The following is an 18,875-nucleotide window of genomic DNA, read 5'->3' on the forward strand; positions in this document are numbered from 1 at the left end:
TCAGCTGCACTTTATGCCTTTTCAATAGTGAAGGCACTGTCGCCACATGGGTATTAAATAACCAGGTGTTGCTCCCTGGTTGTTAATTGATCAGGTATTGTTACCTGCATGCTAATTATCCAGGTGTTGCTCTGTGGATGCTGAACACTAGGTGTTGTTGTCTGGGTGTAAATAAATGAATGTTGTTTCTTGGGTGTTAAATAACTGGATATTGTTGTCTGGATACTGGTACCAGGTATTGTTGGGTCAGCATTCAAACTGCTGTTATTATCTGAAAGTAAATAACTGGAAATATTGCCTGGATGTTCATAACCAGATGGTGTTTGGCAGGATTTTAGATATCTGGGTATTGTTGCTTGGATTGAAAATACTCCTGTGCTATTGCCTACATGCAAATAAGTGGGTGTTGTTACATGGTTATCAAAGAACCATGTGTTGGTACCTGAATGTCAGTAACCAAGTGTCACTGTGTGGATATTAAATAGCTGAATGTTGTTGCCTGGATGCTAATAACCAGGTGTGGTTGGATGAATGTCTGTAACTGGTCTTATTCTCTGGAAGTCAATCATTAGTGATGTTACCTGTATGTTGAATAAACAAGTTCTGTTTCCTGGATGTTAATAATCAGGTGTTATTACCTGGACACTGTATTTTTGTAGTTTACCCACAGCACATTCATTTATGAGTAGAAATAATTTTTTAAAATAATAGTAGCTTCCTCCCCAAAACATAGAGTGTATTTTAGTCTCATAATTGGTTGTGATTATTTTTAAGCTAAGAGATCTCATATAGTAGACCTTTCTGTATCAAACAGAAGCCAGGCCCATCACCATGGCATCATTTGTGAGGCTGTATATTGCTATGGTAGGAGACTGTCCATATTTCTCCTGGTGAATTCCAGCGTCTGACCTTTCGGTTAACAGCCTAACACTATAATGCCAGGATTCCTCCTTTTAATGGTTATAAATCAATAACTCTATTAATGTATTATTGTCTCACTTATAACCTATTGAAATACAAAAGTCTATTATTAATTCATTATTTATTTGGGCTTTCTAATTGGTTTTGACTTAATAATTCATATAAATTTTGGGTTTTAATATTGATTATAATTTATAGTATTTATTAAAACTAATGGATGCCTTTTATCACAATGTCTCATCAAATCCTCATTGTACCTTGCCTAACCCATCACCTCACCCATCTACCTATTAATCTCTGCTGCTGTGGTATTTATTTTCTTCCCTGTCTTCTCTGCCTCTGCTCCCCTCTCTCCTTCTCTCCTTCCCTGTGCCCATTTGAGCAGTTATCCATGTCCTGTTCTAGGTAAATGGGACTTCTTGATCCAGGTTGTTGGAAGGCAAAACCATGATTATAACTGGGAATGAATATATCATACAGTAAGCCTCCTTTTTTGAGGGAAGTTAATAAATTTTCATAATGAGGACTTTTGAAGCCTGTAGTGTCCTTTATAGGGTAATTTATGGGCCACCTACTCCACTCCACAAGTTTTATGTTTTATAATGTATGGTTCCAGGTTGTTGTTTTCAGAGGTTTGCACAGGCTGATTGTCCATTTCTCCCCTCAGAGCTGCTGGTAGGTTTGAATGGCTCTCCTTGGGTAGACAGCACAGCTCCTTACCACCCTGTGACCAGGGTTCCCTAGGAGAGGGGTGGTTCTCAGACTTCTTGGATTTTAAAGGCTTTTCATTTCTTTTCTTACTTTTACTGAGCTGGAACTAATAACAAACCCTCCATTGGGTTTCGAAGGCTGTAAATCTCAAGGGAAGGAGACTGCACATCTTTTCCCATGAATTCTTTGGTGGATTCAAATCTCCGGAAATGTGCAACCCTTGTATTGGCCTTTCAACTCTCTACAGCCACTTAAACGAATTTTTTTAAATTTTTTTTTAAAAAAGAGCTTTACAAAAAGTGCCTTAAGTAATGAAGATATATTAAAATATTTCAAATAGAGAAAATAATTTTTAACAGAAAGCAGTTTAGCAGCCACAAAGAGGTCATTGTTGGTAAAAAAAAAAATAAAAATGACTCTCATAAAACCACCTTGATGGTTTTCCAGAGCTCATGGGGGGATAAAACCCACACACAGTGCTTTGCAAGTTTTTGTTTGTTTTTTTTTTACTTCATCCCTTTCAGCTTTATTAAAACTCCTAAGTCCCTGCAAATGTAACCAGTGTTTCAGAACTACTCACCCTAAGCTTATTTTCTATGAACTTGAAACAGACTTTCCTTTATATCTAAGAATGATTAGTTGGTTAATAAAACATTACACAAAGGACTCCATTTCCACTTTATCCTCACATGGAATATGTAGAATGCTAATACGATTCAAAAGGAGGTCAAGCATTTATTATCTCCCTTTTAATTAACTGCGTAACTTTGGAATTTTGCTAAGGTTTTATGATGCAGGGGAGGTAGAAGGGTCAGATTCAATGAAATAAAATCCACACATCTCTCTCTGGCCTCCTCTTATTTCTGACCATAGCCCTAATACCTGAGCACCACTTACAAGAAATCCGTCTTTAAATTAGTACGGATTTGGCATTACCCAACATAGCTTTTGGTTTTTAACTTCTTAAACAAATAGATTGCTCTTGACCAATTGTCTTGCCGCCCATTTATATCTCATTGTGAGACTCAAAGATCAGCCTGCGTTTCTGCTTTTTAGCTGCCAGCCCTTGAAGAACTGTTTGAGCTTTGTGACGAAGAAATAAAAACTTTATTGTATTAGGATAAGCAAGCAGGAAGAGGTATGGCCCAGTGAAATGCACGCTTGCTCTAAGTTTCTAGACAATTGGAAAGTATGTCAAAAAGTATTTCAGAATATTCTGAGAAAAAAAAAAAGAGAATATTCTCCGTTCAGACTTTAGTTCTCAAGAATTTAGGAGCATTTAGCCATAATCACGTGAAATGTCTTCTCTGGAAGTTTCTGGTTCCTGTGATTAGAAAGCTTTTCACTAAATAGCTATACTAAATTGGAGACATAGGAAAATAAATGAGGTTCCATATTTCATTTGTGACAGAATCATGCATTTTTGGAATAAGCCTCAACAATTCCTTCATGAGAGTAGATTCCCAGAGAGAATTTTCGTATTCTGATCTCAGATCACTACCTGGAAGCCTTAATCTGAAAACTGCACAGGTCTTATGTGCTTTTAAAGCACTACAGGTTTTCTGCACTTTCAAATATTTAATGCATATCTCTAGCCTATGTTGTTGTTGTTGTGTCCCATCGAGTTCCCTGCGACTCATAGCGACCCTGTGTACAATAGCTCTGAAGCCTGTCCTATTCTGAGCCAGTCTTACTGTACCCCAATTATTGTATCAGTCCATCTCATCCAGGTCTTTTTCTCCTGTGCTGTGTCCCTCCACCCGTTCAAGCATGATATCCTCCCCCAAGGACTAGTCCCTCCTGGCCACGTTCCCAAAGCATGTTAGACGGAACTTCAAAATCCTAGCCTCCAAGGAGAAACTCGGTTTCACCCCCTCCAAGCCAACCTTTGTGTTTTCTTGGTGGTCCATGGTAAACTCAAAACACTTCTCCAGCACCACAACCCATAGGCATCAACTCTTCTGTAATCCTTAGTCATTGTCCAGCTTTTTTGATCCATAGCAAGTAATTGCAAAGACCATATCCTGGATCAGGCACACCTTCGTTTCCAGACTGACATTGTTGCTTCTCAGTACTCTGGAGCAATCTCTGGCAGCAGATTTTCCCAGTGTAATACATCTTTTGATTTCTTTGACCACTGATGCCAAGAGTGTTGATTGTGGAGCTGAACAAGCGGTAATTATTAACAAACTCAATCTCTTCTCCATCTGTTTTGGTACTTCCAGTTGGCTCAGTGGTGAGTATCTTTGTCTTCTTGATGTTGAGCTTCAATCCATATTGAAGACTACAGTACTTGCCCTTCTGCAGCAATCACTTCAGGTCCTCCTCATTTTCAGTGAGCAAGGTTGTGTCATTTGCATAACATAGGTTGTTGATGAGTCTTCCTCCAATCTTGAAGCCATCCTTCTCCTCATAAAGCCCTGTTTCCTGAATGATCAGTTTTGCATATAGATTGAAAATATATGGAGACAGGATGATTCCCTGACACATTCCTTTCCTGATTTTGAACCATGCAGTGTTTGCTTGCTCTATTCTAAGGATTGCTTCCTGGTCCAAGGGTAGGTTTTGTATGAGCACAGTCAAGTGTTCTGGGATTCCCATTCTCCTCAAGGTCAGCCACAATTTGTTATGATCCACACAGTCAAATGCCTTTGCAAAATCGATGAAATACATTCTGCTTTCTGCCAAGATCCATCTGACATTGGTGATAATGCCTCTAGCACCACAACCTCTTCTAAACCCAGCCAGTTGTCTGTTGATATACTTTGCTTGCATGCGATATTAGTGATATTATTCAATAATTTCCACACTCTGTTGGGTCACCTTTTTTTGGAATGGGAAAAATATGGATCTCTTCCAGTTAGTTGGCTAGGTAGCTGTCCTCCAGATTTCTTGGCACTATCTGGTGAGCATGTCCAGGGCAGAATCTGTGTGTTGAAATATGTCAGTTGGTATTCCATCAATTCCTGGGGCCTAATTCTTTGCCAAGTCCTTGAGAGCTGCCTGCATTTCCTCCTTCATCACCATTGCCTCTTGGTCATATGTTGTTTCATGAAATTCTTCTGTATCAACCTTTTGTATCAACTTTTTGGTATAATGATTTGTATACTCCTTCCATCTTCTTTTAATGCTTCCTAGATCATTCAGTATTCTGCCCATAGCATCCTTAAATATTGCAACTCATGGCTTTAATTTGGCCTTTAGTTCCTTTAGTTTAAGAAATGCCTAGTGAGTTTTGCCCTTTTGATTTTCCGACTCCAGCTTCTTGCATATCTCATTGTAATACTTCGCTTTGTCTTCCCAAGATGCTCTCTGAAATCTTCCATTCAACTCTTTAACGTGTTGGGTTTTTTCCCCCTTTGCTTTGGCTTCTCAATGCCCTACTGAAATATTCACAGTCTGTTCTGATAACCACTTTTGGTCTTTTTTTCTTCCTCTTTCTTTGTAATGACCTTTGCATTCTTCATGGATGATATTCTTGATATATCCCTCCCATAGCTCATTTGATCTTCGTTTCTTAATGTTCAAAGCCTCAAACCTATTCCTGAGTTAGTTTTCAAATTCAGGTTGGATAGACTGAAGGTCAAATTTTGATTCCTGTAGATTTGATTTTACCTTCTTTAGCTTTAATTTGAACTTGCAGATGAGTAGTTAATGGTCTTTTCTGCAGGCGGCACCTGGTCTAGTTTTCGCTGCTGATACTGAATTTCTCCAACAATTCCTTTCACAGATGTAATCGATCTGATTACTGTGCCAATCTTAGTGTTGTATATTAGGTGAATTATAAATAAATGAGACATCGTCACAGAGATTAACTACTATTCTGTGAGTATATGTTTGTGTCTCTGAATGCCTTTGAATATGGACACACTCATAGCTGACCCTCCATTGGGTTTCCACGACTGTGATTTTCATGAGAGGAGATTGCCTGTCATTCTCCCTTGGCACAGTTGGTAGATTCAAAGTGCAAAAGGCTACCAGGACTCTCTTGCATTTGTGACTAGTCAAGTGAAACCTTGGTGTTTGTTGTTGTTGTTATGTGCCGTCGAGTCACCTGCGACTCATAGCGACCCTATGTACAACAGCCCTAAACTCCGCTCTGTCCTGTGCCAATCGCACTGTCTCTGACACTCCCATCCCAATTATCCCAGTCACTGAATCAATCCACCTCATAGAGGTCCTTCCTCTCCTGCGCCGTCCCTCCACCCTCCCAAGCATGATGTCCCTCTCCAAGGACCGGTCTCTCCTCACTACATGTCCGAAGTAAGTTAGACGGAGCCTCAGAATCTTTGCCTCCAAGGAGCCACCCGGTTTAACCCTCTCCAGGACAAATCTATTTGTTTTCTTAGCAGTCCATGGTATTCTCAGTACTCTTCTCCAGCACCACAGCTCAAAGGCATCAGTTCTCCTTCTATCCTCCTTGGTCATTGTCCAACTCTCTGATGCATAACAAGAAACCTTGGTGTAGTTTTGGTAAATTGACTTTGTCATCAGATCTGATAAAATTGATGAGATTTAGGGGTAATAAAATAGTCTACTTGAAATTATTTCTTTGTTTTAGTCAAGTATTACATAGTGATAGCTGGACACTCTGCCTAAGCTCTTCTGTTTGGAAAGGATTAGGTTTCAGTTAAAAATATATATATAAAGTGTTGTTGTTGTTGTTGTTAGGTGCCATAGAGTCGACCACAACTCCAAGCAACTCTATAAATAACTGATCTGAAGCTTGTCCTGTCATGTGCCAGCCTCACAGTTTCTGATATACTTGAGTCCATTGATAGAATCCCTGTGTCATTTCATCTTGTTGAGGACCTTTTTCGTCTTTGCTGATGCTCCATCTTTCCAGGTGTGGTGTTTCTCTGCAAAGATTGACCTCTCCTAACAAAATGCCCAACGTATATGAGATAAACTAGAAAAGTATATAAATCATGAATGTTAGCTGGATGAATTTTCACAAAGCGAACACACTCATGTAGCCAGATCCAGGTTTAATAAACAGAACTTTACCAGAAAGTCCTCTCTGTGCCCCTCACCTCCACCCGAAGGGTAATAACTGTCCTGGCTTCAGTCACTGTGGCTTGGCTTTGCCTGTATTTGAGATACTTTTAGAAGTGCACTTCCCTGCATTGGGGTCTGGCTTCTTTTACTCAGGATTCTATTTGGGAGAATCACAAAAGGTTTTCTAACATTTAATTCTTTTTATCTACCCTGATAGCATTTCTCCCTTGAATAAAACACTGTGCTCTTATGTTTTAGCCATCCGATGAAGACACTATCAGCCTTAATGTGCCAATGTCAAACATCATGGAAGAAGAACAGATCAAGGAGGATGTGTGCCATCACCGCAGTCCAGTTCCAGGTCTGGGTGTCAAAGGTAGGTGATAGGTGATAGGTGATAGTCCGTGTTGTTAAATTTCAACTGTTATGTTTTAAATATGCACAAAGATGGACTTGCTGTGCACAGTTGTGAGAGGAGTCTCATTTAAAGATCTGAATGCCCAGGTAGACACCATCTCCAAGGAAGGTGAGGCTCAGAATTTAAGTAACTTTCTAGTGACCACGTGACTAGGAAGAAGTAAACCTTTTCATTCTGGAGGCTTACACCAGAGTCTTTAAATCCACTCACTGGGGGAGTGGGGGGCTCAAACCATATAGTAGATTTATTAGTTAAGATGACTTTAACCAGAATTTTCCATCCCTAATAGCTTAACACCAGATAAATTATGTCTAAATAGGAATTAGTGATTGGCAGGCAACTCTCCTCCAAGTGATACAAGGGCTCCAGCTTCTTCCATCTTGTGACTACCATTTTCAACATAGTTCTTCTATGACTTCTGTTCTCTTCTGTCCTAATAGGAAGAGCATGAATGTTTGCTCATGGGAGGTTTTATGGGCTGAACTAGAGGGAAATACCTTTTCAAGTAACTGCACCAACTGCAAGTGGGCATGGGAATTCTAATTGCCAGGAATCTGCTTGATTTGGGATGAGTTGACATGGACTCCCTCGCCTGTACAGTGAGCAGTTAGATCAGATGACTGCTGAGATCCTTTGACAACCTGAATGTTTGTGATGAAGTAGTCATCACAGTGTCCACTGAACACTGCATATCTCATGTATCTTCAGGATCCTACTGATACACATCATATCTTGCAGAGAAAGCCTTCATTAAATTAATTGTATTTTGACAATATTTTCATTGCTGCTGTGTACTCAGTGAATTTTTAGAAAAATGCTAAGTTTTAGAATTTATTGCAAGGAATTCTTCATTATATGTAAGTAATGTAAACTGAAATTTAGAAATGATCTTCCTGGTGCTTTTGGAAAATTGAGTTAGTATGGAAATGATCTCCTTAATAGTCCTGAAGATACCCTTATTGAGAAAGGGTGAGAGAACCATGTGAGTCAGCTCAATGCATGAAGCCAGTATTTAGGGTTTGTTCACATCTTATGTTTGGGATTTTTAAGTTTAACATTGTAAGTTTTGTAGTTTCACTCACCTGAGATGCTGCTTGGTACCTTACACTATCCATCTTCAGGCAAAATATACGACTCAGTATTTTATACAGGAGCCTTGATAGCACAGCTTCTCTCACGAAAAAGTAGGCAGTTTGAACCCACTGAATAACTGCTCCCTGAGAGAAAGGCATCGCAGTTGGCTCATGTCAACATTATATTATGTCTTGGAATCCTAGTAGGACAGTTTTACTCTTCCTGAAAGCACTCTATGAGTCAGAATTACAGTGAGTTTATATAAAAATATGAATGCCACTTTATTAATCTTTCACCAAACATTATAACATAGAGAATAAGAGAAAGACTATCTGAAAAGGAATGGATGATTCGACATTATGTGAAAGGCAGTGATCCATCTGGAACAAGACGTGCATTACAAAATGAATTGGGGGAGGGAGAGGGAGGAAAATGTGTATCAGTGAATGAACGAAAGCCCAACCTTTCTGTAAATTTTCACTAAAATGAAAAAAAAAAATTAAATGCCATTATGCAGAATAAGTAGAGTTCAAATAAATCTCTCAAATTACATGATTTGGTATCCAGAAAATTTTGTCGTCTTTATTCTGAGTATGAGTAGTTGTCTTGCTCGGAGTCCTTTAAGAGCAGTCTTATTTGCAAAGGTGCCATTAGGGCTTGAGTCACCCAGTGTGGTAAGAATTGATATGAACCTTCCACCTCCATGGCCTTCCTCCCACATACAAGACCATGGAAAAATTTTGATAATGTATACTAATTTTAAACATAAAATATGATAAAGAAAATATAGTTCTACATTGTTACAAGTAAGATTCTGCTGAAGATTATCCAAAAATAACCAGAACAACACATCAACAGAAAACTGCCTGAAGTGCAGGCTGTATTTAGAAGAGGCCATGGCACTAGGGATATAGCTAATGTCAGATGGATCTTGGCTAAAAGCGGAGAGTAACAGAGGAGTGTAATCTGTGTTGCATTGACTATGCAAAGGCGTTTGACTGTGTGGATTACAACAAACTGTGACTGACTCTGAGAAGAATGGGGATCCCAGAACACTTGATTGGACTTATGTACTTGGACCAGGAGGCAATCGTCAAAACAGAGCAAGGAAACACTGCATTGTTCAAAATTGGGAAGGGTGTGTGTCAAGAATGTATCCGATCTCCATATCTTTTCAGTCTATATGCGAAACAGATTATCTGGGTGGCTGGGCTCTATGAGGAGAAGTGTGGCATCAAGATTGGAAGTAGACCATCAACAGTCTGCATTATGCAGATGATACAACCCTGCTTGCTGAAACTGAGGAGGACCTGAATGAAGCGCTTGCTGCAGAAGGTCAAGGACTGTAGCCTTCAATATGATTGAAGCCCAACATCAAGAAAACAAAGATTCTCACCGTGGGGCCCATTGGCAGCATCATGATAGATGGCGAAGAGATTGAGGTTGTTGACAGCTTCAATTTGCTTGGCTCTACAATCAACATTCTTAGTAACAGCAGCCAGGAAACTAAAAGACAAATGGCATTGAGAAAGTCTGCTGTCAGAAACCTCTCCAAAGTACTAAAGAGCAGTTATGTCAGTCTGAAGACTAAGGTTCATGGACCTAGCAGTCCATGGTCTTTACAGCTACTTGCTATGTATCAGAGAGCTGGACAGGAACTAGGGATGACAGAGGAGAGTTGATGCCTTTCAACTCTGGTGATGGAGAAAAATACTGACTATACCATGGACTGCTAGGAGAAAAAACAAGTTCATCCTGGAGAGGGTGAAGCCAGGCTGCTCCTTGGAGGCAAGGATTCTGAAGCTCCATCTGACATACTTTGGACATGTTGCAAGGTGGGATCTGTCCTTGGAGAGGGACATGGACATCATGCTTGAGAGGGTGGAGAGACAGCGCAGGAGAGGATGACCCTTGGTGAGATGGTTTGATTCGGTCACTGGGGTAATGGGGATGGGTGTATCAGAGACAGTGAGGCTGGCATAGGCTAAAGCAGGGTTTAGGGCTGTTGTACAGAGGGTCGCTATGAGTCGCAGGAGACTCGACAGCACATAACAACAACAACAACAAATATTTCTTAGATTATAGAAATACCAACAAAATGGTTTTGTAAAATATTTTTACACTAAATTATGTTGTTAGTAGCTGAGTGGAGGCCTTCCCCTACCCCTTGTCTTTTCCTTTAAGTATGGTTTTATACTCGAAGACATTATTGGTACAAATTCACTCACCAAAAACAAACAAAAGATCTAACACAATATTGTAGCTAAAATACCATAGTACTTGCCTTACTCAGAAAGTATATAAACACTGTCAGTATGTGTAATTGAAACTGTGTGATTTAAAACATCATTGGAAGGTCAGAAAGTGAATTCATGTAGAGTTCCAGCTTTCTTCTTGTTATGTGGTGTAAAGTTCAAATAGGCTCATAACTGACCCTCCAGCAAGTTTTCAGAGGTTGTAAATCACGTGGGAAGAGATTGCTTATCTTTCTCCCATAGAGCAGCTGGTGGATTCAAACCACTTCCTTTTAGATTAATAGCACTACTTTTCACCCACTAACAGAACACAAATACATGTAAACTGGGCTTAGAAAAAAAAAACAGCAGAATCAACTTTTTTGTTGTTGTTGTTGTTATAACTAACTTCAGGGATACGTTAACTTAAAATAGTAAGATTTTTGCTGAAATATTGCACAAAAATTTGATAGACATTCATGTTGGTGTTACCCTTTCTAATTGTGTCACCAGAGTGATCTATCCCACCCCCAACCCACCCCCCACTGCCCCCTGTAACCGTTTGCTATTTTGCCACTATTTATTTTCTCTTTTTCCTTCTTCAGATAAACACATCTCTCCTGGTTTTTCTTTTGCTCTGTTTTACGCTCTTGAACACAGCCTGGTTGGCCATACTCTTCCTGAGAGAGCTTGGGCTTGTGTGGGGCCCTCATCGTCATGGCTTTACTGATGACATATTTTTGGATGCTGTTTAGGCCCTTCTCACAGTCTATTCTGAGAGTATTTGCTCCCAAAGAACAAGAATCATAGAGACTGAAATTTTTAGTCCCTAAAATACTTAGTAAAAATGTTGTTTGTTATTTAGTAGTAGTAGTAGCTCAGTATATGTTTGTTCGAGATTGAATTTGAAATCCTTAAAAAACTCAAATTCATTGCCTTCAAGTCAGAACCAAATCATACCTGCCCTTCCAGCAGGTTCTCAGGAAGCTGCCAGCTGCACTGGAAGAATTTGTCCATTTTTCTCCCCCAGGAAGAGCCTTCCCTTGAGTTAGCAGCAGGGCTCCTGACGGACGAGCCCACACATTTGTCGTTTGTTGGTTTTTGAATTTGAAATACTTGTCACAAATTATTAACTGCAAAAGCTTTCTTTTAGATTTATTTCCCCTCCATTCTTTAAAAAAAATCGAAGGCATTTTATTTCTTTTGAAAGGAATCAAGCTTTAAAGACTCATGAGTCAGATGTTTACATTGAAATTTTGTGTTTCTCCCTCTTCTTCCTCCTTTTTACTATTTCTTCTTTACACCCTTCAGAGAAGAGAAAACTAGGATCACTTATATACCTCCTTAAAAGGTCATGAGTTTGAGTTTTAAAAATTTAGAAAGAAGATTGAAATAATCAGGATATTTGAGGGCTTCCTGCTTTCTTCAGCTATAAAGTAATGATGTATTTTCTTTGTATAGGTGCATTTCATCAGGAATTTCAGCCAGAGCCTTCCCTTTTGAATGACAATAATAACTCAGGAGAAGAAAGAGACCAGTTTACTGAAGGACAAGGTGTTCTCAGTTCTGAATTTATGGACTATCTTAAGGCAAGTTGAGCATCAGCTGTCTTTACTAATGCTCTTCTTTTTTTTTTTTTTTTATTTTATTTTATTTTTTTTTTTTTTTACATTTCCTATAATTATATTTTATTAATTTTCATAAACATTTACAGAGATTTTGGGCTTCCACTCATTCATTGTTGCACTATTCTCTCTACCCTCCTCCCAGTTTGTTCTTGTCCAAATGCCACAGTGCTTGTCAAAGCCAGTTCTGATTAATCTTCTTTGTCAGTGTATCCTTTGCCATTCCCTATCACTCCTCCCTGAGAGAGACTTCACCCTGAGTCATAAGGAAAAGGGGACGGCGTATTCTCTTAGCTACTTCCTGCTGAAAAGGGACGCTGTGGGTTTCAGGGTGAAGATCTTCTCTCACTACTCTAAAGGGCCCCTTTGGCAGTAGGAAACACATAGACTATTATGGAGATTGATTTTGGAATTCAGATGCACTCTTATTGATTGTGCTTGGCTGTACATGTACATATCCTTCAAGATGTATCATGGGGGTGTTGCAACCTAGAAGACACAAATTTGACTAACAAGTTATAAGTACATGAGTCCAAAAATTATGGAAAAGTAAAAGAAAAGATTCTTTCATTGTTTTACAAACCCTCCCCCAGGTCCCCTCCACCATGCAGCCCTCGTTCTAGTCTCCTAATGCTCTTCTGATTCATGCATTAAAATTTAAATTGAAAGTTGCTAATCTTTCACCTTAAATACTCAGTTTACCATAATTTTACTCAGGACTTTATTATATCTTCTTGAATGTTGCTTTGTGTGTTTTCTAGCTTTAGTTTGTTGGTCTTTACCAAACATGTCCTTCTGTTTGTTTGCATTTATGTGTACTTACCTTCTGAAATTATTTAGCTTTCAGCTTTTCAGAATATCACATAAATGAGAAAATTACTACTTAAAAAAGCTACAGTAGACAGTTATACATACTTTGCAGTATATTCATGGTGAATATTCTTGGAAGTGTGCCCATAGTTATTTGTGTTTGTTTTGGGATGCTATCAAATTGGATAACGGAATGGTGACCACATGCATAATAGAATCAGACCATTTTTTCTTTGACTGACTTTTCGAATTAGATCCTAGCCATTCTTCATTTATCTTAGCTTAAAAGTTCCACTGAAATACAGCAACCCACATGCCTTTACTAACCGGTGATAGTGGTAGCTGTGTGTGAGGTTCTCAGATCTCCCCCATGGAAAAAGGGAATTCTGCCTCATACTGAAATTGCCTCATATGCCCACAATGTAAGAGAAAAATGGAAAATTGCAGAATTAGGAATTGAACACACCCCCTTACCCTCTTTTAAAAGGTCACTCTGAGGGGGCTTATTTCTGAGCTTGTAGTTTCAGTGGGGTGTTGGAAGACTTAATGGGGAGTCAGTCAGCTCTCAGGAGATTTTCTCTTGATAGCAGCAAAGGGACAGGAGAAAAACTAGTATTGATCAGAGTAAGTAGTTCAGTTCTGCTTTGGAACATGCTTAATTGCCTTGATACGGTTCTACTTGGAATATTTCTGCTGTTTCATCTAGTCATCTCAAAGATAATTGTATTCGTAAAATGCAGATTTGCCCTGGCTTGTGAAAGATGGTCTGAGCACTGTGGGGTTTGATTCCTGGCCAGTGCTGTGCAAGCACAACCATCACCACCCACCTGTCCACGGAGGCACAGCTTCCAGACTAAAATGGACTAGAAAGAAAGGTCTGGAGATCTCAAAAAAAAATCCAGAAAGCTAGGAAAGAGATTGCTGAAGTGCTCTGTGTCATGATGGCTGAACTCAGTTTTCACCTAAATGTCTAGGCATCATCCTGTCACTTTGGAAGAAAGCAGCTGGATTTGCCCTGCACGAGAGCAGGTAACTGGACCTGTTCTCAGATCATGACCACCTCAAGATGCAGGAAACGAACCTATTATAAATTTGTAGAAAACCAAACTAAATCACTTTCAAAGCACTTAGCTTCCTAGTGGTGTTGTAATAACACACATACCACAAGTGTGTGACTGTAAAGAACAAAAATGTATTTTCTTGCCATTCTGAAAATTCAAACCAGAATCTCAGCTATTTGGCTCCTTCCTGTGGGTGCTCCCGGGCCCCTGGCAGTATTTGCATGGTGTCGTTCTTCCCTGTATGTGCATGCCTGTGTGACTAATCCTTTAATCTATGTTGTTCTTGTGACAACTCAGAACTGATTTGTTTTTAGGATACACACACATTGCCGTGAACTCAAATACGTAACATTGGATTGCATTATGGAAGAAGAGTACATTTTGTTATGTTGGATTACATCCCCATGTAGAAGAGTGAGAATTTCAGCACATATTATGAAGAATGCAATTCAGTAGATAACGCAAACACTCAAAAAGAAGGATAAAGCAAAGAAAGCCTTAAATCTAGAGTCTGTATATCTAATCTGCCATTAATGTAGCAGTGCTAGTTTCACAGGGCCTCACACCCGTTGCCTCCTTTCTGCATTTTACCTCTACTGCCATTGCCTCACTGGAGCCTCATCCTTTCTGTGAGAATGGGAGCCTGCTCATTCCCCCCTATCCAGACCCCACACATGCACATGCACATGCACACACGTGTGCACACACCCACACACTCTATGTTCTGCCACCAGATGTTTTCCCAAAGTTCAGTACTAATCACATTGCTCTCAGGTTGTGGTTCCCACAAGGCTTTCCCAGATTCCACGCTTGTCTAGCAGTTCCTGTTTTCTCATGAAAACAGGAGAAATAGGGGTTCTCTATTAACGAAGAGTTCAAATTGAGAAGCAAAGTTAAGATGGAAGCCCTGAAAATGTGTTCATTTAAAAAATTCCTAAATTCAAATTATAAAAGAAAACATCAAACCAATTAGTTTTAAAAAAAAAAGAGAAAGAAACAATATTTCAGGATAGCAAATTTCCCTAGATTTTTCTCAGCAGAGTGGATCTGTGGGCCGAGGCTAGAGGAGAAAATAGGGTAGGAGTCACCTTGGTGAATGTTTGAGGGGTAACAAAAAATGTCCTGTCAGTTTTGTTAAAACAGCATTTCTCAAGGTGAGATGACAGTAGACAGACGTGTATGCAAAGCCAACTATAACACAAGCCTTTTTAAATTTACCCTCCTCCCCACATTGCATTGTCTCTTTGGGGGAGGTTGTAGTTGTTGTTAAGAGCTATCAAGTCATAGACCACTCATAGTAACTCTATGAATGAAAGACCTGAACGCTTGTATAACTTTGATTGTTTCTCTAAGTTCATAGAGTTTCTGGAGGCAAGCTATTTCGAAAGTGGATGCCACTCCTGCTTCCAAGCTTGTTTTAATTGGAGAGCTCCACCAAACACTGTCCCCCATGGGTAACCATTATCATAACAATGGGGAAGGTAGAGAAAGGAGAATATACTAGTAAATTCTTCATGTTGAGCACATGAGAACTATTAGATACAATTTGACATCTATGTTGTAATTTAGATACAATTTGACATCTATGTTGTAATTTAATAGGGATTTTCCCCCCTCCCCAACACACTTAAGCACACCCCTTTTCAGTCTGTTGTTGTCATGTCTCATTGAATCCAGTATGACTCAGAGTGACCATATGAACAACAGTTCTGAACCCTGTCCTATCCTGTGCTAGCCTTACAATCTCTAACGTGCTCAAACCCATTGCTGTAGTCACTGTGTCAATCCACCTGGTTGAGTTTTCTGCTTTTTCACTGTCCCTCTGCCTTCCCAAGCATGATGTCTCTCTCCAAGGAATAGCCTTTCCTAGCAACATGCCCAAAGTGTGTGAAACTAAGCTTTATCATCTTTACCTCTTCAATACACTCACAGAAACACATCCCCCTCTTCAGTAAGCACCCTCCTACACACACCTTCTCAGTCCCTTCAGACTTCTCTTCAACACAGACACATGCACATAGCCTTCCAGTCAGCAAGCTGGGTGATATTCTTGAGGGACTGACATGCCCTTGGGAGCATCTGTCAACACCAGGATGAGGGAAGACGACAAGAAAAAAGCAGTTAATCCTTAAGTGTCTAGCATGCCCATGGACCAACTGTTGTAGGCTGTGGCTCTCAGCAGAGTGTTTGTCCCCACAGGGCAGGGCAGAAGACTGTGAGGAACTGCTGCGGATAGAAGAGGATGTGCATTGGCCCACAGAGGCACTGTGAGTACCAGGCTTACCTACACCACCATCCCTGTCAAGTTCACCGATGTGGTGGAAGCTTGATCTGCTTATATTTTGACAGCCTACTACTCTTATCAGCAATGCTAGTAAAAGTTGCAAGCTTTTGGGCCTCTGATGCTTATTCTCACAATGTTTGGAATGTGGTACAAAGTCTCAACCTCTTCCTTGACCTTCAGTATTAGCTGACTTGAGGTTGAGGACAGAAATGTGATCCAAAGAATTAAATAAGAATTTCTAGCCTGAAGAGTTTAGATTCCTTCCCAGAATTGGACCTCAGATTATCTGTAGGTTGGCTTCTCATCCTTTACTTATCTTCTGGGTCAAGATCCTAGAAATCCATATACCTTTAATTACCTGAGCTCAAGTCTGATGATTGTAGCAGCCACATTTATTGTATACCACATTCTAGGTCCTGTCATAAAGACTTCACAAGTAATGACTCATTTTCATTTTCGCAATAACCCTGTGAGGTTCTCTTATTATCTCCCACTTCACGAAAGGCAAATGAGACACAGAGAGATTGATTCTCTTGCCCAAGGTCTTAATTAAAGTGGCAAGAACTCTCATGCCAAACTGATGTCCTTTCCCCTGTATTGCCCATAAAATAAAGTCTTGCAAGGCAAGACTTACAGGGGAAGAGTGTGCAAGAGCCTCTATTAGGCTTTACAGAGTTTCTTCGAGTAAAGATATTTCAGAGTTGTTAAAAACTTTAAAAAAAAACCCTTAAAGATAATTCTTTTATTTTTTACAGTGGAAAAGGGTTGTGGTGGTAGTTGTTATTGGCTATTATTGTAGCCACATGTACAGTGAAGTGATTATTACCCAATCCAGTACCATCCCTTGATCATTGTGGATCTGGCCATTGTGGTCCATGAGGTTTTAATTGGCTGATCTTTCAATGTATATAGCTATCCCATTCTCTTCTAGCCATCCTCTCCTATCCATTTTCTCCTAACCATTCTCTCCTAGCCATTCTCTTCGAGCCATTCTCTCCTAGCCATTCTCTTCCTAGGCATTCTCTCCTAACCATTCTCTCCTAGCCATTCTCTCCTAGCCGTTTTCTTCCTAACCGTTCTCTCCTAGCCGTTCTCTGCTAGCCATTCTCTCCTAGCCGTTCTCGTCTAGCCATTCTCTTCTAGCCTGCTCTTAGTCTGAAAGAGCCACTAGAGTCTCTTCAACATCATGGCAATACACAAGTCTATACTGACAGCCGGTGGCTTCTCTTGAGGTGCACTGACAGTGAATCTGAACTAGATCTCTGATATGGGAGACATGAGTTCTACCAATAAACCACCTCAATTGAAAGAATTTTAAATAAATACATTACAGAGCTGCTTTCATATTAGTAGTGCTTCTTTGGATATATTTTTATGAGGCTAAAGATACCTTGTTTGGTTGTAAAACCGTAGAAGTGTGTAGAATAAGGATGTTTTTGAACTGTGTACAGCATTAGCCATCTCTTCTCAATCTTATATTCTTCTCAGTCCTAGACCAGTGTCACCTATACTGCTGTTGTTGTGAGGTGCCATCAGATTGGCTCGGACTCAAAAGCGAGCTTATGCACAAAACCCTGCCCTGTTCTGTGCCATCTGCCAGTCTCCGCCAAGCCCAAACCCATTGTTGCAGTCATTGTGTCAGCCCATCTGCTTGAGGGTCTTCTGATCCTGGACCTTTCCAAACATGATACCCTTTACTAGAGACTACGTCTTATCTGTAGACCTTTGTAAAAATTTAGACATATTCAAGCCCCAGTTCAGACAAACGTGGGGATGTGTGTGTGTGCGTGCGCACGCGTGTGCATGCTGTTGATAGATGATGGACAGATAGATAGACAGGTATGTAGTTTATAGGTATATTGACTTAAGCTTCTGGATTATTTCATTGTGTATAGAGCCCAGATTGCAAGCCACTGCCTCACGATGAAGCTCTATACCCCATGTGAAAGTAATACAGCTGGGCTACAGTGACTGAAGTGGAGGTGGTGCCTTGCAGCCCCAAGGGCTCAGGAAAGGCCAGTGTGAGAACTGTAACCAAGTCCGTTGCCCTGATTTTATAGATGAGCGGATGGAGATCCACAGATGGGAACTTAGCACGAGCTGCTTTAAGGCAGACACTGATCCCTATCCCACCAACCACCTTTATCCTCTTCCCCACTTCTGGAGTTCTCCCCCACACATTCAGCAGGGTACTGGCTCATCTTGGTTGAAATGTTGCTTTTGCCTGAATGATTTTTCCCCCGTTTTTAATCATGTTTTGTAAGTTTGTCTTCGATGATATTTGTTTTACTACTCCTTTCATTGTTTTGTGTACTTTGTTTCATATTGTAGAGTACAGTCTGAAACCCAGGACATGAATATAGCAATGATTGAGCAGCTGAGGGAAGCCGTAGACTTGCTGCAAGATCCCAGCAGGTAGGCATGTCTTTCCTGGTGCAGGTTTCACGTGTAGACGGTGTATACTAATGCATGGAGCACATTCTCTACTTAAAGTGGTAATGTACAAAGTGCGGGCTCAAACAACTTAAAAACAATGACCATTTTAACTGCCTCTTGTCCCAAGAACCAAATATCTGTTGTTGTGGTGGTTATGTGCCGTCGAGTCGTTTGTGACTCATAGCGACCCTATGTACAACAGCCCTAAACCATGCTCTATCCTGTGCCAATCTCATTGCCTCTGACACACCCATCCCGATTACCCCAGTCACTGAATCTGTCCACCTCATAGAGGGTCTTCCC

At 40.2% G+C, this 18,875-nt stretch overlaps 1 protein-coding gene across 1 annotated transcript in view; it reads left to right on the plus strand.

Annotated features, from left to right (window-relative positions):
* The window catches only part of LRCH1 (leucine-rich repeats and calponin homology (CH) domain containing 1), a 216,360-nt gene that overhangs the window by 145,412 nt on the left and 52,073 nt on the right, over nt 1–18,875 (plus strand). Inside the window, exons 8-11 of the mRNA XM_006884551.1 lie at nt 6,889–6,991; nt 11,818–11,945; nt 16,052–16,119; nt 18,468–18,551. Of these exons, the coding sequence (XP_006884613.1) occupies nt 6,889–6,991; nt 11,818–11,945; nt 16,052–16,119; nt 18,468–18,551 (383 nt within the window). The remainder of the gene's footprint in view (nt 1–6,888; nt 6,992–11,817; nt 11,946–16,051; nt 16,120–18,467; nt 18,552–18,875) is intronic.

Source organism: Elephantulus edwardii, unplaced genomic scaffold (genome assembly GCF_000299155.1).
Source record: "Elephantulus edwardii isolate Elephantulus edwardi_28Jun2011 unplaced genomic scaffold, EleEdw1.0 scaffold00036, whole genome shotgun sequence".
Classification (NCBI taxonomy): domain Eukaryota; kingdom Metazoa; phylum Chordata; class Mammalia; order Macroscelidea; family Macroscelididae; genus Elephantulus; species Elephantulus edwardii.